At 50.8% G+C, this 25,422-nt stretch overlaps 1 protein-coding gene across 32 annotated transcripts in view; it reads left to right on the top strand.

Annotated features, from left to right (window-relative positions):
- Nucleotides 1–25,422, top strand: part of MICAL3 (microtubule associated monooxygenase, calponin and LIM domain containing 3) — a 238,472-nt gene that overhangs the window by 149,188 nt on the left and 63,862 nt on the right. For 17 of the 32 annotated variants that reach the window (XR_010133093.1, XM_055374866.2, XM_055374880.1 and 14 more), the window contains 5 exons: nucleotides 1,622–1,729; nucleotides 4,321–4,428; nucleotides 5,152–5,338; nucleotides 11,161–11,249; nucleotides 12,159–12,246. Coding sequence is in view for 31 of the 32 variants with exons in the window: in XM_055374866.2 (XP_055230841.1) it covers nucleotides 1,622–1,729; nucleotides 4,321–4,428; nucleotides 5,152–5,338; nucleotides 11,161–11,249; nucleotides 12,159–12,246 (580 nt within the window). In the remaining variant the exon portion in view is untranslated. Of the gene's footprint in view, nucleotides 1–1,621; nucleotides 1,730–4,320; nucleotides 4,429–5,151; nucleotides 5,339–11,160; nucleotides 11,250–12,158; nucleotides 16,985–25,422 lie in introns of those variants that run through there. The other 15 variants (XM_063704562.1, XM_031005636.2, XM_063704558.1 and 12 more) reach the window with 2 other exon arrangements.

Genomic DNA, 25,422 nt, shown 5'->3' with positions numbered 1-25,422 from the left:
CTCCATAACCTCCATAACTTCCCTAACCTCCATAACTTCCCTAACCTCCATAACCTCCATAACTTCCCTAACCTCCATAACCTCCCTAACCTCCATAACCTCCATAACTTCCCTAACCTCCCTAACCTCCATAACTTCCCTAACCTCCATAACCTCCCTAACCTTCATAACCTCCATAACCTCCATAACTTCCCTAACCTCCCTAACCTCCATAACTTCCCTCACCTCCATAACCTCCATAACTTCCCTAACCTCCATAACCTCCCTAACCTTCATAACCTCCATAACCTCCATAACTTCCCTAACCTCCCTAACCTCCATAACTTCCCTAACCTCCATAACCTCCCTAACCTTCATAACCTCCATAACCTCCATAACTTCCCTAACCTCCCTAACCTCCATAACTTCCCTAACCTCCCTAACCTCCATAACCTCCCTAACCTCCATAACCTCCCTAACCTCCCTAACCTCCATAACCCTGCATGTGTACTCGCCCTCTCTGCCCCACCCCTACCCAGTCCCCCACTCCTCCCCTTGGCTCTGACTGCTCTGCCCCCCAGGGGGCTACTGAGTCTCCCTCTTGCTTCCTTCTGGGGGCGGTGCTTACAGCCATCCTCTCCAGCTCCCTCTGGGGCCTGTGTTACTGAGCCCAGGGCCAAGGAGCTGGCTGAGTGTCTCAAGCAGAGGCTGTTGAAGTACCAGCTAACTGCCAGTCTATGTCGCCACCCCACGGAGCTATGAAGTGCACGTGGCTGAGGTAGGGAGTGTGACCGATCTGGCTTGGAGCTGGAGGAGCAGAGGGCTTCCTAGCATCATGACTTAATGCCGTCCTTCCCACCTGTAAATAGTTCATTCTGAACCTGGTGGGAAATGAAGCAGTTATTGGTTGCCAAAGCTTTCGGTCACTGCCTCACTCTCTGGGGACTGGGTTCCTAGCTGCATGGGCCCACGGCTAAGGGAGACCCTTGCCCAGTTTTGTTACGTGTGCTATGTGCAGTCTGCAGAGGATTTGGGCTCAAGTCTTTTCTCCTCATCTTTGCTTGGGATTCAGCTGGCTCTTTGGCAAGCAGAGCCTCTCTGAGCACTAAGTGGAAGGAAGAGATGCTGCATTCCTGGCCCTTCTGTAGAAGGAGCGAGCTTCACTCTAGATTTGCTGTCTCCGCTGCCTGCTACTTCTAAGGCCAATGGAGTGATAGGGTGGCGGGAGAATCTTTTTGCCCTGGAGAAATCCCAGCTCAGGCCGGGGGTTGCTCGGCAGAGCACAGAGCATGTGAGTCGACAAGCCATCCCCCTGCCCCTCCTGCGGGCTGCCTTACCCACTCAGAGGGAGGCCGAGGCTGTGCCGGGCGGCCCACAGCTGCGGGACCGCGTTCCAGGGTGTGCTCTGCTGCAAGCATGAGGGAAGGACAGTTAAAAGCAAAACGGAAGCCTTGCATGGGCCGCTTATGCTTCTGGAGCTACTTTTTTTTTTTTTTTTTTTTTTTTTACTACACATGGTATTTAGATAAAGGTCTAGAGTAAAAGGCTTTACAACTGCCAACCATCTTATGTTCAGAGGTCAGTGTGTGACTTAATTTAACATTTCCTTTACTTTTGTTTTTCTCCATCTTGTATTTTATAGCCAGAGCCTGAACCTCCTCGTCGATTTTTTGTCGACCAGTGGGAGCTTTCTCTTAGTCTCCGCTCCTCTGCCCGCCCCGCCTCTCCCTCCTCCGACTCCCTCCGACAGGTAGCATGGCCTAGGACTCACTAAAACTCTGCCCTCCACAGCCTCCACTCACATCACTTTCGCAAGTGTCATGTACCCCAGGAGGCTGCAATGTTCCTCACTTGGGCCCGTCTCCTGTAGGGAGCCGGCTGCATGTGTTGCTGTTTGCCTGTGTCGGTCTCGTGTGTGAGGTCTGTGGCACACTCCTCAGCTAAAGTGGCTGCTGGCTTTCATCCAACTGTATCTGACACGTCCAGGTCTGTTGATGTGAACCCGCTTTGATCCTATTTCAACTATATCAAATAATGATAAATGTTTTGCAGCCATTGGCTTTTTTAACTTCACATGTCTTCCAAAATAATATGTGTTAAAAAGTAGGAACCACAGTGTAATTAAATCACCTTAATGGAGGGGTGACGATGCGGTATTCTGGCTGCCTGTTGTCATCATTTGAGGAATGTACGCGGCTGTCACCTGAAGTAGCGCTGGTCCAGTTGTAGGGAGTTTCTAGAGAGATTGGAAGGTCTCTTTGCCGCTCCTACTGGTATTTCCCATGCCTGAGTTGACGCCAGACCTCACGTCCTATGTGCATGGTAGCATATGCACGCGTATGGTGTGCGGCGGGATCTGAAGTAGCACTGGTCCAGTTGTAGGGAGTTGCTAGAGAGATTGGAAGGTCTCTTTGCCGCTCCTACTGGTATTTCCCGTGCCTGGGTTGACGCCTATGTGCATGGTAGCATATGCACACGTATGGTGTGCGGTGGGATCGATCCCGCAATTGCCACATTTCTGCTATTTTTTATGAGTGATGAGAAGGAAACCATCGCTTTTCATGCCAGAAACAAATAGAACTTGAGTCTTCACCTCTCTTGCAGGGATGCTTGTCAGTGTTGCCAACTTGCTGAGAACTGAATGTGGCAGATGCCTTTGCACGGGCAGCCCCAGGTTTAGTTCAACTAAACCCAGATGGTTTAGTTCAGGAGAAAAGGGTCCTGGCTGAGCAGTGAGGGCCCAGGGCTGGCTTGGTGTCCTGGCCTCATACTTGGCATCTGGCCCACACTCCCCTGTGTCTGCTGCAGAATGAGAGAAATGCCATTTTCTGCTCCCTCAGTGTCAGCTGTTAAGTTACCTGCTCAGCTCTGCCTGGTGTCTGTCTGTCCCAAGCCTCAGTTTCTTTAGTGTCCCTAAAGAAGGTTTAGATCTGAGAGCCACGTGTTTGTCTTGACCACTAATAGGTATAATCTGTGACGTTAATGGGCAAATAGCACCAATCCTTGGGAATCTTATTTTTGAATTAAAAGCTATAATTGCTTCTTCAGTTCAGCTGAGCCTTGAGCTGAGCCACAAGAACGGCTTCGTCGTGTGTGCATCTGTGAGCCCCTCGAGCGCCTGCTTCCCCCTGCCCGGTGCTTCTGTGTTTCTTCCTCACACGAGGCCTTATGCGTCTGTCCATTCAGGCCATGTCCTAAGGGGGCTGTTGGCATCCCCGGGATAATGGCTTATGGTGAGTTTCTGAGTCAGAATTAGGGTCAGGTTCCCCCAGGGGGCAGGGAGCCCCCTTACTCCATGAAGTTCATGAGAGGAGCATCACCCACATGGTGGCATGGCCATCTCCACATGGAAGGGTGACTTGGTCGTGGGAGTCTCTAGAGGACTTCCTCTCGGGACAGGTCAAGGCAGGGCTGCCTGGGCACCCAGCTTAGGTGTGAGCAGGGCGGCTCATGATGGAGACGTGGAAGTTCTCCTGTGGTTTCAGTGTTGCCAGAAAGAGGCTTGAGTTGGTTGGGTTTTTTTCTCTTACCTTTCTTCAACCTCTAAAATAAGCCCTCCTGGCCTAGAACACATTCCCACCTCCCTGGGCTGGTGGAGCAGCTTGGCTGCATGGCCACACCTCGTGGCCAACATGCCCAGCCCAGTCTAGAAGGCTCTGGCCTCAGCACCTGGATGGGCCACACGGGCCTCATCATGCTGCCCTCAGACCCCCAATAACATCAGCAGGGAGAAAGGGCTGAGAAGGCTTCTTCCAAAACAGCCTGGGAGCATTCGCTGCCTGTGGCAGGCATTGTGGGGTCAAGCGTCAGGAAGCAGGAAGAGCTGGCGACGTGCGCTACCCACACAGAGGCGGCCTGTGCAGGAGTGAACATGGTTCCTTCTGAGTGAGGAGATGGCCTCCTGGACCGTGAAAGGCGGGCTCAGCCTGGGCACCACTGCGTGCATGGGGGTGCCCCTCGAGTTCTGTGAATGCAGCCCAGCTCTGCAGGACCCAGGCCCTGCCTGCCTGTCTCTGTGCGCGTTCGCCCTGCCTTCTACCACCATTCCCTGGAACTGTGCATTCCACAGAGATGGGAGAGACCCAGTTCTTCCCAAGGAAGACACTTTCCCTGCAGCCGTCCTGCCTGTGCCGGTACCCCTGTGTGGACACTGACGCGATGTTTTTCTTCCACCCGGTTTCCCTGCCTGTGAGCACTGTGTTGGCATGGTTTGCTGCTGCACCTTGTATTCAAATTGCACTTCCCAAAGATTTCTTTTTTTCCCCGTGTCTTCTTAATTTATGTATTTTTTTCCTTCTCATTTCCCTTCATTCTGGTCATTTTGTAATCTTCCACCGATAGAAGTGTATAAAGATGTACACGGGCGGAGTGAGCTCATTGGCTGAGCAGATAGCCAATCAGCTTCAAAGGAAAGAACAACCCAAAGCCCTTCTAGACAAGAAGGAACTGGTAAGAGACGCCTCCAGGCACTGTGTAGCTAGACCCAGCACAGCCATGGGAAACACACCTGTGTGCTGAGTCACTTATAGCTTGCGTAGCCCGTGTATGCTATGCGGTAATTGCTTTTGAGGTTGTCTGGGTTTTGATAACCAAATTCCTAAGACTGCAGTAGTTGTTGTGTGAGTCCAGGGACCCACATATATTCATGTGAACTATGTCAACACGGAATAGATACAGATACAGCTACCCTCAGAACAGAACTCTGCTAGCGTTTCCATTTGAGCTGGGGACCCTCGGGCCCCTTCCTGCCTTCTTCCATGTGTGTGTTTTCCATCATGCCCCTCCCACCCCTTCTCGCCCCTCTCCCTCCATTGCTCTTTCTCTAAGACTCTTTCTTGTCGATATTTCCCGGCGTCGCCAGGCTGTATCATAGCATTACTCAAGTCTGGTGTGAAGCACTGTGATGCTGGCTCCCTCGTCAGCAGCAGGCTGGCCCGGGCTTTCGCGGTTGTGCCAAGTGTTCTCTGTCAGTGCGTGGAGGCAGTGACTGTGGCGGTGCCGTCACTCTGTGGCAGAGCCAAGAGCACAGTTGACTGTAGCCAGTTAGAAGTCTGTCTCAAAGCAGACCCCTTAGTGAGGGTTGGCTTTGCTCTCGCAAGGCTGTGCCTCTAGGAGGGCCTGTGTGGCACTCCCTGAGGTGCTCCCCTTCCTCCCGACCGCCACTTCCTACAGGGCTCCATGAAGAAGGAGTTCCCGCAGAACCTGGGAGGCAGCGACACATGCTACTTCTGCCAGAAGCGGGTCTACGTGATGGAGAGGCTGAGTGCCGAGGGCAAGTTCTTCCACCGGAGCTGCTTCAAGTGCGAGTACTGCGCCACCACCCTGCGCCTCTCGGCCTACGCGTACGACATCGAGGATGGTGAGACACCCTGCGCCTCCGGCCCCACTGAGAAACTGCTTGGACAGTGTTTCCATCTGAGCTGGGCGCCTTTGGGCCCCTTCCTGCCTTATTCCATGTGCGTCTTTTCCATCATGCCTCTCCCAGCCTTTCTTGCCCCTCGCCCTCCATCACTCTTTCTCTAAGACTCTTACTTATCAGTATTTCCCAGCGTCACCAGGCTGATGAGAATGGCATGCATTTACCTAAGTCATTTCCCTGACTTCAGGGACACTTACTTGCTTTCTGACCTCAGGGTGGGAACTTGAGATAAAAGGAACACAATAAAAATAAGGTTTTTTGTCTTTACAGAAGGGGACTTGCACGTCCATAGACGTCACATATTTTGCCTAAGGTTGATGATGACAGCAAGTTGGAGCTGGGTCTCAGGCCCCTAGGTTCTCAGACCTTTGCTCTTGGAGATGTCTGCAAGGTGGCCCGTGTTAACACCTCTCTGGCATCTGTCTGATCTCTCTCTGGTGGATTGCGAACCATTGCACAGGGCCTGAATCTGATTTACTGTGGTGTTCAAGGCCTGGTCTTTGGCAACATGTGCTGCCAGTTTTTACAGTGAAAAGACCTTGATAAGGTAACAGTAGAGAATTCTGCACGCAGACGATAGAGCCATCGTGATGGGCAGAGGCAGGCTGGCCGCCATCTGAGGACCCTGCATTGATGACCCCCAGCCCCATTCCTATAGGATGCTGGAGGGACTTCGTGGGAGGCAGTCTTATAGATTCCAGAGTAATGAGGGGGCCTAGATTAATAGGAGAGGCAGTAATCTTTATAAGGTGGCATAAAGACCTTGACATTGATAGAAGATTGCGTGACTGTGAGATTATAAAGTGAGGTCATATAGGAGAGGGATGCCATGCCGTTAGGACCTAGTCACTTCAGCTGTCCTGAGGGTGAACAAACAGTCACCTCTGTTAGAAGGAGCAAGGAAGGAGCCCAGAGAGGTGAGCCGAGAAAGGCTGACTCCTGTCATGGTGCCTGGCCCTTCTGCTATGTTGGTAAAAAGCACTCCCGAGTCGGGGAAGAATGGAAGAATTAGGACGCTGTTTAGATAAGGCAGGCAGATTGTTTGCTGTCAAGTCTTCTGTTCCACCTCTCCCACACACCTGCTCTCTGGATAGCTCATTTGATCTCAAGGATGGGGCCTGGCAGAGGGAGCCACCCAACCTCGCTCAGCTGTCCCTGATGCTCAGGGTGTTCTAGTTAGCCTCTCACCGTGGAGTCTGCCCGGAAAGAAGATGTCGCAAGGTGCAGCTAATTGACCTACGGGTACTTTTGCCCATGGGTGTGTGTGTGCATCTTTGCTGCATTCTGTGAAAGATGCAGAAGTGTAATGTGTGCCTCCAGGAGCTCACTGTCCTATGGGGATGAGGCCCATGAGGAGTAGCAGGCGACACGAGTGTGTGCAGCGAAAGGCTCGGTTACACAGCCTAGGTTGTCGCTTTGTAGAAGCACAGGGGAGGGGGAAATCTGTGAAGTTCAAGAGCATCTTGGGATGACCTCCCTGACCCTTGGCTAGACTTTGAGCGAGAAGGGTATGGTGACTGAGTAGAGGGCAGAGGTGCGCACCTGGTGGGAGATCGGGTGGCAGTGAGAGGCCGAGACAGGATGAGGCCAGCCTGGTTGAGTGCAGTATTGTTAACACTGGAGCAGAGAAGACAGCCGTTCTAAACCAGCTCCCCAAATTTTAACCCAGATAAAATTTTCATCAGCTTAGCCCTCCACAGTCCTCCCCCTCGTCTGTCAGAGGACAGATGGACTAGAGCCAGGAAGGAACTTTCGGGGCACCGAAGTTTTAGCCTGTTTTTTATCCAAGTTGCCAAGTGTCTCAGAAATCTAACTGAAGAGGCTCAGAGAACAAAGAATAAGCTGGGGAGGTTGTGGCAGGAGGAAGTAACCGAGGCCTTGTGCTGCGCCCCAACACATCACGCCCTTTGTCCTCACAACAACCCCATTAGGTAACTTTTTATTACTGTAATTAGAAGTCAGGAAGCTGAGTTCAGAGAACTTGTATGTTGTTTGTCCAAATTGACACAACTAGTAATAGCTCACTTGCACCAAATGACACCTGAGATTTATTCCAGGTCAGAGATTCAGGGATTGTGACTCCAGGCCTGCTGCCAACTCCATACTAGTAAATTAAGAATCATATTTGAAGATGTCCCCATATTTTACTTGTGGTGCTATTTGTTCTGTCTTCAGCTCTTTCTGGAGGATGCCGTCTGCTCAAACACAGAGCTGCTGTTTCTTTTTTTGCAAAGCACTAGCTCATTTGTGATCGCTGCCAGCTCTTAAGACAAGGACTCAAAGTTAGTGTCAGGCCCTTCCCTGTCATCTTGAGAAGAGACATACGCTACCTCCACAGGTGGTGTGTGCAGGGTGGCCCTCGTCAGTGACGAGCCTGAGACTGTCTCCATCCCTGCAGCAGCCTCCAAGCCAGCCATGCATCTTCCACTTGGACCACTGGTCTCCTTGCCTCTGTTACACCCCAGTCTGTTTCCACAGAGCAACCGGAGGGATTTTAAAAGGTGTGACTTGGGTCTCACCAATGTCCTAGCCACTGCCGTGCAGACAGAGCCCACAACCTTGTCCCAGGTGGAGAGAGCATTGCGTGTCCACCCCAGCCTCTGCCATCAGCTGCCCCCAGCATGCTGCACTCTTTGCTCCAGTGTCTTTCCATCCCGTAAGCATGATGAAGCCACTGCTCCCTTAGGACGGGGCTCTGCTGTGTCCTCTCCTGGAGCACACCCCCTGGTCTCCACAGGGTGAGACGCCTGTGTTTCACATCTCCATGTGGCGCTCCTCAGAGAGGGGTCTGGCTCTTTTGATAGAGGGCAGCTGCCCAGGCACCGGTGCGCCTGTGTGGTTCTCCATGCAGGGCTCGCACTGTCTCATCCATGCGTCTGTGGAGAACCATTCTGTCTGCTTGCCTGGGGGCACTCAGTGGAGAACCAGTCTGTCTGCTTGCCTGGGGGCTCTCGGTGTTCAGATCGGTAGCTCTCATACAGCGGCACTCGGGCCTGGGTGAATGAATGAATGAACGGCCCACTTGACCTTGGGTTTGCCCTGTGGCCATCTGTTTTCTCCATTTCACTTTTCCAGTTACTCCCATATTCAGTTATCAGGATTCCTTAATTTGGATCATTGAGAATCAGTCACTTGACTGAATCACCCACAATTCGTAGCTAATTAAAAACATAGCAAGGCTGGGTTTACCACTGAGGCAAGCATAGTAGTGTCATGGTAGTGCAGGCTCTGGCACCAGCATCCTGGACCACATCCGCCTCTGCGGTTCACTGACTGTGGGACACGCTGGGCAGGTCACTCAGCCTCCTGTTCCTCGCTGAGAAAGAGGTGGGTACTAATGGCACCTGCCTCACCAGCTTGTTTGGGGATTAAATGAGTTGATAGATGGAAAGCAGTTAAAATAGTGTCTGGCACTTGGTAAATGTTAACATTAAAATTAGCTTTTTTTTTTTTTAATTTAAAAAGCAAAAAGTGCCATCGTGTTGAGTTTGGGAAGGCATATGGGGAGATGCGTACATGTGACTTGTGCCACCTCATTTAATATCTCCACCTATGAGGGGGGTACTGTGTTCTTCTCCATGGGAGGAGATATTTTCCAAAAGACAGATGAGTTCACACGGCTACTGAGCAGTGGAGACAGTGTTGGAACGGAGATCACACTTAGCGCTCACATTGCTCGCATCATCTATACTGCCTTCCTAGAGAAAACAGTTTTCTGGAACTTCTTGATTAGGCTTGGAGGACTTGTTTCTGAAATGTAAACCTCTTTTCTTTATTAGTTTAGGATACCAAAGCAGAGTTCAAGGAGGATTCAGTTGAGTTCAATTGAGTTATACTTTAAGATCTGGGATTCCACTTTTGCAAAAACAAGCAAATTAATGTAGGAAAAAAATAGAAGGAAGAAATGAAAACCATGATAACATTTTAGTTTTCTGTTACTGTAATAAGCAAGGCTCTTGGTTACAAGTAATAGAAACCCAATGCAGATGACAGTTGAAGCCTTAACTTTATAGCTTCCATCCAGATAGCAGTCCCCAGGGAAGGGCTGTCCCTTCCCTCACCTCCCTCACCATCCCCATAACGTCTCCAGCGAGCCTGCCTTTGGCCACATGCCAGTCCCCAGAGCACCCTGTCCTGGGTGGGGTGGAGGGAGTGAGTTGCCGAGCGGCCTGGGTCATGCGTTACTGGTGGTGGAAGGTCAGGCCACGTGGTTGCCAGCCCCTGTCAGTCTCATGGAGGAGGGAGGGGTATTTCTTAAAGAATGAGATACAAAACAGACCAAAACAAGTAGCTCATGATCCAAGCACTCATACATCTTATCTTATCCTAATTATTGGTGGCCAACATTTACAAAAGCTGAGTGGCTTATTCAGATGGGAAAAGGAAGTTGTGGCCAAGCTCCAGGCAACAACCTGTGGCTCCACTCCCCTGGTGGAGAAACAGGCGGTAAGACTGGCAGACTTTTGGCTGTCAGGTGTTGCCACTGTAGAGTCTCTGCATCCTGGCCAAGTGCCAGTGGCCAGTGAAACATTCTGTCTGAGAAAGTATACTAGGCATTATGAAAATTATTTAAAATTTGTGTCTTTCTAATAGATTTATTCAGCATTGGATAGGGAGTGCAGGTAAAACAAGTCAGTTTCTCTGAAGGAAAAGAAGAAAGATATAATCAGATCATCAGGGAAAGGGAAAGGGAAGAATGCCATCTTGCCTTTATTTTCTTTGACTTTTAGGTCCTCTTATTGTAGCTTTGAGATCAGGAAAGCTCATTTGTCTAAGAAGCACTCTCTACAAATGAGGAAAATGAAATGGGATTACTTCTGTTTCAACAGTTTCTATAGTAGGGTTTATCACTTGAGATTCAAAAGTCGTCAGTCGCTCTTTAAGTGAGAGTAAAAAAGAGTCAGAAAAAAATGACTGCGTGGGTTAATTCCATTACCAGAGTCATGGGAAAAGCCAAGTTCAGTGGTGTTCAGATTTTTCTGACGACACCCGCCACGGGGATGCACGTTACATTGAGACCCAGACACAGCTGCAAGTTCCAAGAAATAACGTTTTATTCTCATCATGCCACAGTACACTCTGCATTCGATTCTATTCTATTCTATTCTATTCTATTCTATTCTATTCTATTCTATTCTATTCTATTCTATTCTATTCTGTTCTATGCTGTTCCATTCCATCCTACTCATAGTCCATTGCAGTATTTTTTGTTTTCTAATGTCCTTTCCTGCTGATCCTGACCCTCTGAGGGGACTGGGAGGGGGTGAGAGATAGGGTGCGGGAGGGGGAGCAGCAGAGATGGGCCTGTCAGAGCCAATGCCAGGCGATGCCCCACCCCTGCAGCCTCCACGCCTCCACGCCTCCACCCCGCACTTGTATTCATTCTTGGTTTCCCCAGCAATGCTACTCCCAGCGTTTCATGTGACCACATCTTTGTTCCTCACACACTGCCACTTTGTTTGCTGGCCCTGCCACACAGGCCTCACATCTTTGCTCTGGGCACTGATTGGGTGATGGCTTAATGGCCTTCACATTCCCAAAGGAAAAGACCCCCTTCAGGCCAAGGGAGAGGAGAGCTAGAATCAAAGTTTACCCGGAGGAACTGGCTTCTCTGGACAAGAAAGCTGGGTCCAGGGAAGGCTGGGTGGCTTGATGGCCTCGTGAGGCTGGAGGAGATGGAAAGGAGTGGCTGAGACCAGGGAGGCACGTTCAGGATCCGTGCCTGGCTCATTGCCTCTGTCCCTGCCTCTTGCTGTCTGCAGGTAAATTCTACTGTAAGCCACACTACTGCTATCGACTCTCTGGCTACGCACAAAGGAAGAGACCGGCAGTGGCTCCCCTGTCTGGAAAGGTAATGGTGACTATCCTGTAAGTGGGGGAGAAGCAGTGGGTGTTGCAGCAGTGTGGCTATGGGCCGGGGGCGGCCAACCTGCAAATGCCCCTGCGTCCTTGCCTCTCCTGGGAACGGGGAGGGCCCGAAATGCAGTGGCAGTCCCGGGTGGAGAGGGAACCATCTTTTCATGGATGATCTGAGGTTGCCTCGCTAAGGTAAAGGCTCCACCTGCCGCCTGAGTCGGACCCAGGAGATGATGCAGCTCTCCATCTCAGCTGCGTAGACATCTGCCCTCGTCAACACACATCTTTCTGAGAGGACACCCTGCCACTGGGGTGATGCCGCCTCATGTTCCACATGATTAGAGCCTCCTCCAGAAGGGCAGGGTGGGAGAGGAGACTGTTGAGAGGATCCCTCGGTGGCCCCACCCTCACTCCCCACACCCAAAGGGCGCCCTGCCTGCGGGGCCTTTCACTAGTTCTGTGAGTTATTTGTCTGTGAATTTTTTCCTTCCTTATCCTCTTTTTAATGAGGGTGGTCCACCTGTCTTTGTCGCGGTGAACCCAGCAGTCTCTTCAGCATGGCTGCCACCTTGTCAGCACGCCTGCCTGTCAGTCCTCCTTGAGGGCTTCTGTTGCCTGCAGAGGGACTGGCAGGAAGAGGTGCACCTAGGTGGATCTAGACTTTGACTCCCGGTGACTCAGGAGGCTGAGGTGGGAGGATTGCTTGAGCCCAGGAGGTCGGGGCTGCAGTGAGCTATGATGATGCCGCTGCACACCAGCCTGGGTGCCAGCAAGGCCCTGTCTCTTAAATAAATAAATAAATAAAATTTAAAACCAGCGTGTCAGATTGTCAGTGCCTCTAGGGATTTGAGGATTTGAGTGCATCAGTCAGAGTCACTCTTCTTTTTCTCATGAACTTTCCTAGGAGGCCAAAGGACCCCTGCAGGATGGCGCCACCACAGATGCAAACGGACGGGCCAACGCCGTGGCCAGCTCCACTGAGGGAACCCCAGGTAGCCTCACTTCCTTGTTTGGCTGGGTGGCGCGTCACTCCCTCGGCCTCTGTGACAAGGCCAAGGGCATGAGCCAGCACCTCCAAAGCAACATTTCTTCATTCGGGCATCAAGTGGCCCAAAACCCTCTGGACTCCTTTTTCATGTGCCAGCTGCTTGCGTTCGGAGTCCCCTTTCTCTATGGCCTGTCAGAGGTGCTGGTGCAAATCAGAGGGGAGTTCCACTGGCAGGCTGTGGCCCAGTGATGGGGCCGTCCGGTGGGCGGCAGAGCCGTGAAGTGCTGTCCCTCAGCCCCGTCCCGCACCATCACACCTGAGGGCGGCCCAGGTCCTGTGTAGGTAGACAGGAGCTCGCAGGCGCTCAGACACTGCTCCCATCACCCGCCCTGGTGAGGCCAAGGCCACTCGGCCTTCATGCAGTTTGCTTCCAAGCTCCTCTGACGGTCTGGAGCTGTGTTGATTAAGCCCCGTGGTCTTGTTTTGGGTTCACCTTCACTTAAGATTCTGCGTCCTGTTCCCTGTCACTGTGTGTGGATGAGCTGTGGCTGCTCTCCTGTCTGCCCTGCACCGTGATGGGACATGCCCTGTCCTGACCCCTTGGCCACTGGGCTTGTCATGAGGTCCAAGCCCTCACCTGTCCCACTTTCATGACCACTTCCTTGTGTTGGGAGGTGAACAGTACCATCTCTACAAACACATTTATTCTTGTCATAGCATGACAGGACTCGCAGGGTTTGTGGGTACCAGGCCTGTTGGGAAGAATTATGTAGCTTTTTCCTTAAAATGGCCTCTCTCAGCAACTTGTAAAACTTGCCTGTGAGATGCGTCCAGAGCTCCACAAACTGCTGGGTGTTCTGAATGTCCCACATGCAGCTCCAGGTGGTTCATGGCCCAGGGTCACTGTGGCAAGAGGGGGCCAGCAGGGCTGTGTTTCTGTCTGTCACACTTTCCTCTTGTTCAAAACACATGTATCTCAAGCAGCTATATACAAAACTCATAAAAATTAAAGATGGTCAGCCAGTGCCAGGAACTGTGGAGGAGGAGTTGGTCATAGAATTTCCGTGGTGGGACAAGAGAATTACCCATTTGGCCTTCAACGAGAGGTTCCCAGAGTTGCATCCTTTCCCTTCCCTATCAGCTGGTTCATGTAGGCCTTGTGGTGCTCATTCTGGGAGAGGGAAGATGCGCCCAGAGGCTAGGCTGTGTGCCCTGGGAGCCATGAGAACCCAGCCAAGCCAGGTGAACGCAGCTTCTGCTACTGCACGTGCCCTTATTATCATCTGAGCAAGTTTTTTAAGTACCCTGCAGGTGGGACCAACATTTTATAGCCATGTTTCAACCATTAATGACTTTTAAACCTTCTACAATCTTGAAGATCTTTATAATCCATCTTTCTCGTGAAGTACCCACAGGCCTTTGCAGCTGACACTCTCAGAGCGTGGGCAGAATCACTGGTAGAGAAAAATAACCAAAGGGGTCTAGACAGAGACTTTGGCTTTATGCTATAGAATGTACATTCAGTTGGAGAGAGCACCACCTTGTTAGTCTGGGCCCTATTTCATCAGAGATGGATTTTCTGAGGAACCTGACTACTCAGTAGAACAACTCAAAAGAAACTAAAATTTCCATTTCGGTTTGGAGTACAGAACATTTTTTAAGAAGAATTAAACACAGTGAAGTTTAGGTTATTCCTGAATGATGCCAGGTTTGCTGACTTTCCCATCTGGTCAAGGTTGCCATTCTTGCCATCTAATTGAAAGTATAATGGGTTTCAGGTTTTTAGGAGTTCTAAAGAATTACGGGTTCCATAGAAAATAAGAGGAAGAATGTTCTACATAGTGGGGAGAGAGGATGAGAGTTGGCAGTGTGGTTAAAGAGCAAAACCACCAAGAAAGAGTCAGAGCCCTGAGGACGTCTCTGTCCACGTGGTTCTTGATTCTGAGCCAGAAGGTGACTTGGTATAGCACGGGAGTTCAAAATGTGGTGTCCCAAAGGAATCACAGTGTGGACCCTTACAGTTAATGACAGGCACTGTCCCCCAGCTTGGGTGGCAAAGGCCAGTGAGCTCAGGGCTGAGGGGCTTACCCTCCGGCAGCTCAGAGTCCGGAACATCTTAGTCCGGCAGCTCAGAATCCAGGGCACCTTGCTTCCCGGTGAGCTCACTCTGCTGCTAGCCTCAGTAGAAATGGAACAGAATTATGGGCAGTATTTTATGGCTGGCATGAAATAGATACCTTTTTCTCCTTTGATAGAGATTTCCTTCTTTAAATATGAAACTGAAGCTTTGAGGACTTAAGTAGACTTCCTTTTGAAAAGTTTCAGAAAAGCTCAGGTGTGGCCAGGCACAGTGGCTCATGCCTGTAATCCCAGCACTTTGGGAGGCCGAGGCAGGTGGATCACGAGGTCAGGAGATCGAGACCATCCTGGCTAACACAGTGAAACCCCGTCTCTACTAAAAATACAAAAAAATTAGCCGGGTGTGGTGTGGTGGCGGGTGCCTGTAGTCCCAGCTACTCGGGAGGCTGAGGCAGGAGAATGGCGTGAACCCAGGAGGCAGAGGTTGCAGTAAGTCGAGATCACACCACTGCACTCCAGCCTGATGACAGAGCAAGACTCCATCTAAAAAAAAAAAAAGAAGAAAAGGGAAAGCTCAGGTGTTTCAGGGTCCCAGAATGTATGTTGTAGAGAACAGTCATTAGCTCAGGCCCATGGTAACCGCCTCCACTGTGCACTCGACCAGTAGAGGCGATGATGACGGCACTTGATTCTCTTGTGTGTAACTCAGCCATCCTCCCTAGACCCACGTCCCCAGGAGGCAGGGCTGGTAAAGCTATGACTGGGCAGTGTTTGACCCAGCTGTGCTTTTACTCTGTGCCTCCTCTTTATATTGTGGCATTTCTCTCTTCTCCTTTATGTTCTTTTTCTTTTTATGCCAAAATTCTTGCTGTTGCCAAAACAAAAACAAAAAAACACACCCATACCCAATTACAACCCGCAGTTCAAAGAACCACTCTAGGTCGGCTTTAAAGTATTGTCTTTCTCTGGTAACCAAATCTGTACCTGCTGCCTAATTTAGTGTTTGGGGGCATTGTTTACAGTATTTCTGTTTGTAATGTGCTTTTAATATAGAAATCCTCTTTTTTGTTCTTAAATCTATGAATGCTGTGTTTCCAAGCTTATACTTACTACTGCGTGTTAGTGGTCCTGGCACAGATTTTCTTACCCTGGCCTTGTACTGTCCACCATGACTTTAGAAAAAGCTTGAACAATAGGCAGAGAAAGGAAATCCCCAAAAGGGATTATTTTCCCCTTGGACATGAGAAGTTTAGTTACAGGTTTCTTGAATTCGTTTTTGTCCAGAGGAATCCTCTTTTTATCTGATATGGTTGATGACCAAAAATGAAGCAGGGAAGCTGAAGGCATAGCCGGAAAGGAACAGAAGAGCTTTTTCCCCGAGTGCTCATCACCGGGTTCATTACCGGCCAGAGATGGACGGGGAGAAGCACGTTAGTTTCCTGTCATCTTATGGAAAAGATGATCTGAAGTTAAAAAGTGAAGGTCACAAGTGGCAGTTGCCTGACCCCTGTCCCCAGACATTCCTTGCCCGATAACCATGAGGTTCCATAGTTCGGATCCTGAATGGGCCTTTAGGAAATGCAGGCCTTTCCCACACCAGCTAGAAGGGTAGCCAGGCAGTAGAATTTCATTCAACCCTAGGGTTCCCACCTGACAGACGGAAGTTAGGAAGTCTTACTGCTTCCCACATCCCCTTCCCTTCTAGGCATTTATGGAAAGCCTTTTAGTGGAGCAAGAGAATTCTGCAATCCAGCTTACTTCCCACCTTACCCCAAGAGCCATAGCTGACGGTGATGTGTGAATGTTTATATATAGGTACACGTTTGTATGTATATAGATCTAATTGCACATATATGGGTAGATATTTATTTATATATTGCACCCTAAATTATAGTAATTATAATCATTGTGAAGCTGTTTCTAAAGCTGCTTGTTCCTGGTTCTGAGAACCACGGGAGCCTCACACTGGGGAGCCGTACTCCAGGTCAGGGCTTTGGGGATGCACAGCAGCATAAGAGCAGCACGCCTGTAAGGAGGTGAGTGGGTGGGTGTCTCAGAAAATGAGCAGCACGCCCCCAAGAAAGGGCCCCAAGAGCAGACTGGGAACGCAGGGGGCTGCTGCCGCCAGGGCACCACGGAGAGCCGGGCACCCGCATCACATGTCTCCTGTCTGGCTCCACTGAGTTAGCCGTTTGAGCCCACTCCTGTCTTTTGGTGGTTAGTGCATCTTCAGCTCTTTTCTGCAAGACACTGGAACATTCTTAGGCTGTCCCAAAAGGAGTTCCACCATAGCCTTTAAGGTCCGAGCAGGGCACCAAGGGGTTCACTTTTCTCCTGAGCCATTCAGCTTGGGGTGCCTGCGGGAGGGGCGGACAGCCAGCCGGCTTCCCGGCGGCGGTACGAGAGCCCAACAGGAGAGGATTAGCTGTGCCAAGGAACACGCCACTGCTGCCTGTCTACTGCCCGCCTTCTCTCAACTTTTATTTTTGCCTTTGTTTTTAACTTGTGCTCTTGTGAGTTCTTGGTGTGTTTCTTTGTGAGTTTTTATTTAATTGTGTAACTTTGTTTTTGCTGTTTACTGTGAAACCAAGGTGTCGTGCTTTTAATTTTTTTTTTTTAACAAATGTTACATTCTTATTTAAGAGAATAAATTCCAAACAATCTTCGGGTTTCTGAGTTTTTCTTTTCCTTCCCTTTCTCTTGACCAGAGGGTGGGAAAGGGGGAAGCTCAGGCAGGTCTTGGGAGTGAGCTTGAGGCCACTGTGGCTCAGGACTCCCACTCCGGGGGGTCAGCAAGACAGCAGAGGTGCAAATTGGGGGAAATAGGTTTTTATACCTGACATAGCTTCCCGTTAACAGAGGACTCCTGTGTAGGGGCTGGAGTGGTGCAAAGTTTTGCTTTGCAGCAGCTGCAAGTGGAGAAAAGCAAGAAGGATGCCACCTGTGCCCATGGGCCTCAGGTGCAGTCCACCAGCAGGAGGGCCCGCAGGCTGGGTGGATGGAGGGGTAGAAATGCCACACAGAGCCTGGTCAACCATAGGGACATAGAGCCAGGCACCTTCTTCCTGCCTCCAACTGTGGCAGGGAGCTGGGGCCAGGGGCGTGTCTGTCTTCTGCCTGGAGGCTCTGCCAGGCGTGCCCACAGGCACAACAGCCTTGCTCCTGGTAAGGTTGAAAGTTCTTGCTCTTTCTTCCTGAGCTGATTTCTCTCTCATGCTGTCTTTGGTGTGACCTGGACGCTAAGCTGGGATATCTGATTCTTTTTGGCCCTTCTCCAGCCTGGAGGGACTAGCCTGTATTAAAAACAGACTATTCCCTTCTCACACACACCGCTGCTGGCATTAGCAGCCATGGCACTGTTCCCACATTTTGCCAGCTGCAGTGGGCACAGGCCTAGCCTCATGCTGAATTGGCCCAAGAGAGGGCACTGTGCTGTGGTGGGCAAAGCACTCAGCCCCGAGTCTGCACCTGCCGGGCCCTAGGCACTTGGGTGTTCTCACATGAAAGAGCCCTCTCTGGCCTCCATCCCCCTGAAGCAGCTCTCTTGGAACGTGAAGAGGTCTTGGCTTCCCCATAGATCAGAGCAGCAGGGCCCTGGGGTCTGCTTGGCATTCTCGACAACCACAGTCCAGGTTAGGGAGGGCCTCACCCCCCAGTAGCTCACAGCTCTGCTGTGACACTGTCATTTTCCTCAGAGCCTTGATGGTTCCGAGAGTCTGGGCGGTGTCTCCTGGCCTGCTTATGTCCTTCCTCCCCTCAGCCCCCCAGGTCTGTAGCCTCTTGCTCCCCTTTCTCTGAAATAAGTCAGTCAGTATCCTAGTGCCTGCAGAAGGGAGAGAAGGAATTGGAATGTGGGGGGCGCAATAAGTGACAAATTAAGCGTCAGTAATAAAGATGGATACATACGTGTGCATAATTTTCAAATCTCAGCCCCTGGCTGCTGTTGCCTGCCCATCCCCCAGCAATAAAAGGGAGGGGACCACTGCTGTTCAGAGCGATGCCTGAGGCTTCCAGCAGGAAGGTGGGGACACCCAATGTGATTCTGTGCTGCCCATTGGGAACACCCCAGAAAATCCCCTTTGGATCTCAGTTTCCTTCTGAAACTTCTTGAAATCTGTTCTTTTTTCTCATAAATTCCCTGTCAGTTTCCCTAATTAACACACTGCCTAAGAGGGAGGCCGTGGCACAGACATGGAAGGAGAGCGGCTGTGAAAATGGGCCACTCTTATTTTTATGCTAAAAAATAGGGCAGGATGATGTCGTATAGGACCCGGTCCCACAAGTGCTCCCCAAGATAAAAACACCCATGTGGAGCTCTGAACGGCAGCAGCCAGGCAGAGATTTCAGAAGGAGTCTCTCCGAATTCCAGCCCCTTTCACGAAGCCCTGAAACCTCCTTGAGACTCAAAAACCAGCCCTTACCTTGCAGTTCACCCAGCCAAGCGCCTCACAAGTGCCAGCAAGTAGATTAGTCATAATGAAACAAGGGGTGGTGAGGCCCATTGGCACTCCTGCCCAGATCAGGTCATGGCACTGTGGGCTCCTCTCACCACCACCCGGAATTCTCAGCGCCCAACACCTCTTTCTTTATAATTGCTCCTTGTCTCCTCACCGCTTACCTTGGCAGGAGGGGGTGGTAGGCTTGAACGCAGAAACACGTTTCATTGCCCGGGAGGGGATGCGGGCCTCCAGGCGGATGGGACTCTCCATCAATTACTTCCGGGTTCTACCAGCCACGTGAACACCAGCTCCATTTTACTTCCTGTGGGCCAACTTCCACATCACTTTGCAAAAGCAGTTTATGAACACTTTCTGAACATTTTGGGGGCCCTTTAATGGGTCTCCAAGAAGGACAGTGGGCAAGAGGTTGAATCACTGCCAGCATCTTCACCCTAACTCAGGCTAGCTAAGCCCAACCTTGTCACTGATGTGCTTTTCCTCCCAGCAATAAGTATGCCGTGCATAGGCAGAATGTGCCTAAAACGGGAAGAAGGCACACGCCCCTCAGAAGGCCCTTGCTGGCATGAAAGGAAGTTTTGGAACACCCTTCCACAGACAGGGAATCTAGGGCCCCAGCTCTGCCTTGCTGCAGACTCTTGGGGCCATGCTGGGACAGCTACTAGAAAAATCCTTACAGAACTTCTCTTGGCCTCTTGTGTTTTCTTTATCTCTATTTCTTTCTGTACTTACCCAGCTCTTTGTGCTTCTACATTAATCACATGAGACTGCCCAGGTGTGACTGTTAAGTGACTGATTTCCTTATTCTGTGTTCTGTGAAACATCAGAGTTATTGCCGTTTGATCACTCTTATTTCATAGTCAGTGCAGCCTGATTTCTTTTAGGTCCATGCTTGGAACTGTTGGTCTTCAGTAATTGTTTTACATTGAGTAGTCCCTGTTCCCAGAAGAACCCAAAGCATTTCAGTCCAGTGCCTCCTGCCTCGCTGGGATTCCAGAGCCTTCTGCAAGGTTGGATTGTCCCTGCACCTGCATCTCAGTGTTACCCTGCCTCAGCCAGTGCCAATTCCCCAGGAAAGGAGAACCAGTGGAAGGGCACGGGCCCTGAGTTGTTCTGGTGACAGGCGCTCCTTAAGGTAGAATTAATTCCTGAAGACCAACACCAGGCAAGGTCCCAAGGGCACCAGAACTCAGGGCTTTCGTGGGTCTGGGTTTTCCTCAACAAAAACCTGGCAAAACCAGAGCCATTTTCCTGGCAGAGGCCTAAATGAGTATGTTTTCATGCTGTTCTCATGTTCTTCTGGGCTAATGAAGCTGGGAGCACTGTGTAAGAGAGCTCCAGAGAGGGGCGTAGCCCGGGCACTTGCTCGCTGCCCAGAGCTCAAATCTGAAAACTGAGAAGCATGAGAAGCCGACTCTCCTGCACCTGCGGGAGAAGAGCCACGCCGCAGGCCGTGTTCCCCAACCTTGCTGGCACCAGGGTCTGGTTTCGTGGAAGACAGTTTTTTCACAGGCTGGGGTGGGCAGTGGTTTTGGGATGAAACTCTTCCACCTCAGATCATCAGGCCTTAGTTGGATTCTCATAAGGAGCATGCGGCGTGGGTCCCTCACATGCTCACTTCACAATAGGTTCCCGCTCCTGGGAGAATCTCGTGCCGCCGCCGCTGATCTGACAGGAGGCGGAGCTCAGGCTGTGACACTCACTAGCCAGCCACTCCCCTCCTGCTATGCGGCCTGGTTCCTGACAGGCGGTGGGTCTATGACCCAGCCCGGGCCACAGCACAGGGGGTGGGGACTCCTGCCAGAGTAGTTTTCATGGACAAAGTACAACCTGGTGACCAAGGAAGAGCTGGTATCGATTAACAGGATTACGGCAGCAATTTATTTATTGTTGCCCTGTTCCCCAGAACTAAGACTCTAAAAAGACCAGGTTACAGTGAGACCAGCTATAAAATTTCTTTCCTACCATTTTACTACCAAGAGACTAGGTCAGTAGGTTCTTTTAAAAGTAAACATTTTCTTCTAGAGTTTCATCTAACGTGAATTACTCTGAACCAGCTGCTGCCTTCCTTTTGGCCAGTTCAGCCTTCTTGGGGCATTGGCGTTGGTAGAGGCACGGGAACGCTGGGGTGGAGGGTGCAGGGAAGAGGGCTCTGCGATCTCAGAGAAACAGGAAGCACTGGGTGCTTAGGAGAATGAAGGGCCAGGGAGGTAAAAGTCAGTCCGCACTGGCTTGCTCTGTTGCCGAGAGCCAGCAGCCATCCTTCATGCTGCTCAAAAGACCGTGCTTAGGGCTTGTCTGTGTTTGCAACCAAGAAAGCCCTCTTCTCTGCTGAAATACTTTCCCCAAATAAAAATCGACAGTAAAGCTTGCAGTGCCGTCACTCCTGCTGTTTTCCCCACATGTGACTGATGTTGATCAGTTAGCCCTGGGGGCCCTTGCCATACTCACTCACAGAAGACGATGCTGGGAGACACACAGTAGCGGCAGCAGCGGTCGCTAACATGTAGCACGCACTGTGCACAGGCCCTGAGCAGATGCTTTGTGTAGCTGACCTTGGATCCTCACAGCAGCCATAAGGGAGGCAGGCCCCATGTTGCACATGGGGAAACAGGCACACAGGAGTTAGGCAGGCTTGGCCAAGGCCACGTAACCAATAAACTCAGAGTTGGGCAGAGGCTGTGCAGAGGACACAGGAGCTGCCCTTCATCATTCTCTGCAGCCTGGGCTCGGCAGCGTGGGCGAGAGGCAAGAACCCTATGTGTAGATGCCCTGGAGAAGCCGGTGAGTTTCCATTTCATTATTCCTGGAAAATACAGGTCTCCCAATTTGACAACCATCCCAGAGTTGGGCATGTGCCTCTGGAAAGACAGCACATTAAATAAAGGCAAAGGATTTCATCACTGAGGTGCAATGGGGGAAGTCATTAAAGAAATGGAGGAAGAGAATGACAACCATCCGAATTGACTGTAAATAATATGAAATGGACTTTCTCTTCATTTTCTCTATATCGTCCTTCGTTTTGGTCCTCTCGAATCCAGCCTGAGGTTTTGTTATGAAGAGTAAGCCCTTCCTCCATCCGTCCGCCCTGCCAGTGATGTGGAGGATTGGGGAACATGCTTGGGGGATGTTTTTTCTTCGAGTTCTGGTGTAACTGCTTCTAGCTTATAAATCTGTTGGCTTTTCCTCTACCACCTCATTTTCTGATACATTTCAAAGGCCTGAGTGAAGGTGGAGCTGACACTTCCATTGTGTTACAGCTTCACAGCTGCCATTCACAGTCCTCTTAAGACATTGCCTGCCCTGGGCCTGTGTGGGGTTAGGGATAGGGGAAGGAAGGGATGATTTTGTACCTCTTTTCGTGCTGAATATGGACATTCTGATCTACTCAGGCTTGGGCCACTCTGTACTGAACTCACACGTAAAGTGACTGACTCGTAAGTCTTTGGGCTAAGTGTGCATGGGAAGTCCTGGTTGTGCCTGCCAGCTGCAACGTGGTTCAGCATAGAGAGGTTTTCAGGAAGCCTCCTGGGCATGTGTGGCACGGCCTGGCCTGACCTCGGCAAGGCACACTGTGGCAGGGGCCCTCAGAGCTCTCAGGTTGGAGGTTTCTGGAAAATGGGGAAAAAGAAGAGTTGAGGACACAGCACAAAGGTAGGTGTGTTTTTCCATGCCATGTTCTCCCGTCAGTTTTCTTCCTGGGTTTAGTGAGACGTCCTGCTGTAATGTCCAAGTGGAACGTTCTGTCTGTCAGAGGCTTCTAGCATCCAGCCAGGAGAAAATGAGTGAAAGGCGAGAAGCCCATCAGATTCATCTCTGGTGGTCTCCTTTAATTCCTGCGGCCTCATGCACATGACGAACATGGACGGAGGGGTAGGGGATGTGCAGGTGCCCTCCAGGGGCATTGCCAGGAGGAGCAGAATCACCTTCCATCAGTAGAGTCGCGTCATGAGACAAGGGAGAGTTCAGGCGGCTCATGCAGCTACTTGGGGTGCAGGTGCTCAGCGAGTGGCAGTGACCAAGTTTGTCACAGCATGCACCTCTCTCATGGATTTCCTGTCTGTGGACGGCAAGCCCAGAGCTACCTGTTCACCAGGCAGTTCTCGGTTGGTCCTCCATGTACTGCACTCCTGCTGGTCAGGCATCGCACCTTGGCAGCCACGGTGAAGGGTCGTGAGCTTACCACGTCAGACCTTGTGGAGAGTTGGTTGGTCGGCCTGTTTGGTAAGAGATTAGAAATAACTTGATATAACTTCTAAGCCAGGGCTTCTCCAGCTCAGCACTGTGGACGTTTTGGGCTGGATCCTGCTTTGCTGTGAGGGCTTCTTGTGCCTTGTGGTGTGTCAGGTGTGTCCCTGGCCTCTCCCCATCAGACATCAGTAGCACCCCCTCCCCAAGCTGTGTCAACAGAAAATGTCTCCAGACATTGCCAAGTGACCCAGGGGAAAAATCACCCCAGTTGAGAATCACGGATCCAGACTAAAGTTAGAAGAAAGGACATGACATTGACATGCTGTCAGCCTCAGTTATATTGTGGGAGAAGTGGGGGTGGGGTAGAGGAGGCCATCAGGATAGAGGACGGTGAGAATCAGAAAAGTGATCCTGAACAGTGTTGCCAGCTTCCAGCCCAGGCCTCCAGACCTGTCAGCCCCCACAAAACCGTGAACACACTTCCTAGTGGCTGTGCTTCCTCACACGTCGGGACCCCGTACGAAGACTGCATGCCGTAGGACGGACGGGTGCAGATCATTTTAGAAGGCAGACCTGCAAAATAAAAGCAGAGATCCTGTGTTGTTTCTGTACCCCAGTGGATGTGCACACCCTTTGGTGGTGGCCCCAGCCTCAGAGAGTGGAGCTGGGTCTCAATGGAACCAGCACAGATCTTGAAACAGAAGATGTGAATTTGAGTTTCAGTTCTGCCACCTGTCATGCTTGCCGTCATAACCTCTGTGAGCCTCAGTTTCACCAAGTGTAAAATTTTTAAATGAAGAAAAATGCGACCTGCTCCTCTGTCTGCTAAAGTTGTTGTGAAGAGCGCATAAGTTAAGATGTATGAAACTTGTTTATTTAAAAGCATTACAAGAATATCATATGTGATTGTCATTGGCAAGGATTCCAGGAAATTCTGGAAGAATTAGAGTGAGGGTGAATTAGAATCATTTCTACTGGCTGTGTACGGGCCTCCCTCTCTGGCCTGTGCCTGCTGTGGGGTTAGGACAAGGTGGCCCGTTGAGATATATCTTCAGCCAACAGAAGCTGGGGGAAGCAGAAGAGGTGAGAGCTTGGCTGTCTCCAGGCTGCAGCAGAGTGGGCTGGGGGAGTGGACCTTCGTTGCGTGCCAGCTGTTCTGAAGCACGGTTAAATCTCCATGGCTGCTTGGCTAAATTTGGCATTGCTTTTTCCCTCAGCCTGCGTGAATGGGATGTGAAGTCACCTACTGATTCCATGACACCCTAGGGGCTCTTCACTATAGTAACAAAAGCACAAACAGTCCTACACAGGATTTACATTGAGCTAAATATTCCTTTTTTTTTTTTGAGATGGAGTCTCGCTCTGTCACCTAGGGTGGAGTGCAGCAGTGCGATCTTGGCTCACTGCAGCCTCCATCTCCCAGGTTCAAGCGATTCTCCTGCCTCAGTCTCCTGAGTAGCTGGGATTACAGTCACATACCACCATGCCCGGCTAATTTTTATATTTTTAGTAGAAACTGGGTTTCACCATGTCAGCTAGGCTGGTCTTGAACTCCTGACCTCAGGTGATCCTCCCGCCTCAGCCTCCCAAAGTGCTGGGATTACAGGCATGAGCCACCAAGCCCTGGCCTTCATTAAGCTAAATTTTCAACTCCTAACCTGAAAGTTGGAAATGTGAGTAGGAGCCAGGTAGCTTTCTCTTAGGCAGAGCAAGGGTTTATGCGTGGTCCCAGGGCCTGTCTGGGGTTGCTGGTTAGACCCAGGAGCCTCAGGTGGCCTCTTTGGAGGAAAGGAGGGTACCTGATTTCCTCTTGGAATCAGTGCACCAGTGGGTGTTTTATGGGTGATGATAGACCCGCAGCTGCTCAGCTGCTGCTGATGCTGTAGAAAGGGTGCCCCGAGCCTGGGCTGTGCGCTCCTGCACCATCAGCCTTTGTTCTTAGTGTCTGTCTGCTTGTTTAGAGCCTCTCCATCCCGAGACACTAATGATTCTCTTCCAGGCCAGCCTCAGTGGCCCTCCGACAGGTGAAAACAGAAGTGTGACTGTGATCGATGTTTCTCTTCCAGGCCAGCCTCAGTGGCCCTCTGACAGGTGAAAACAGAAGTGTGACTGTGGTTGACGTTTTACAGGGTAGTCATGGGCACTGCGGCAGGCAACTTTAGTTTCTTTCCGAAAACACATCTGCAGCTAGCCAAGGGAGTATGTATATGTGATTTTGTGTCTTTAAAAGAAAGGCATCTGAACCTATTTAAGAGAAGCCTTTTGTTGGAACGTGGGTTTGTCTCTGTGGATCCTGCGATGTAGACCAAGCCTGCCTGAGGCTGTGTGGCTGCTCACAGGAGGGTCACATCAGAGCTGGCTTTGGATGCATTCTGGACTGAGAGTGTCAGGGGCACTCTGCTCTGGAGGACAGGAGGGTTGGAATAGAGCCTGGAGTCTTGGGGAAAGCACGT

Source organism: Gorilla gorilla, chromosome 23 (genome assembly GCF_029281585.2).
Source record: "Gorilla gorilla gorilla isolate KB3781 chromosome 23, NHGRI_mGorGor1-v2.1_pri, whole genome shotgun sequence".
Classification (NCBI taxonomy): Eukaryota; Metazoa; Chordata; class Mammalia; order Primates; family Hominidae; genus Gorilla; species Gorilla gorilla.
Note: the sequence above shows the minus strand (reverse complement) of the source record. Positions and strands in the feature narration are given on the sequence as shown.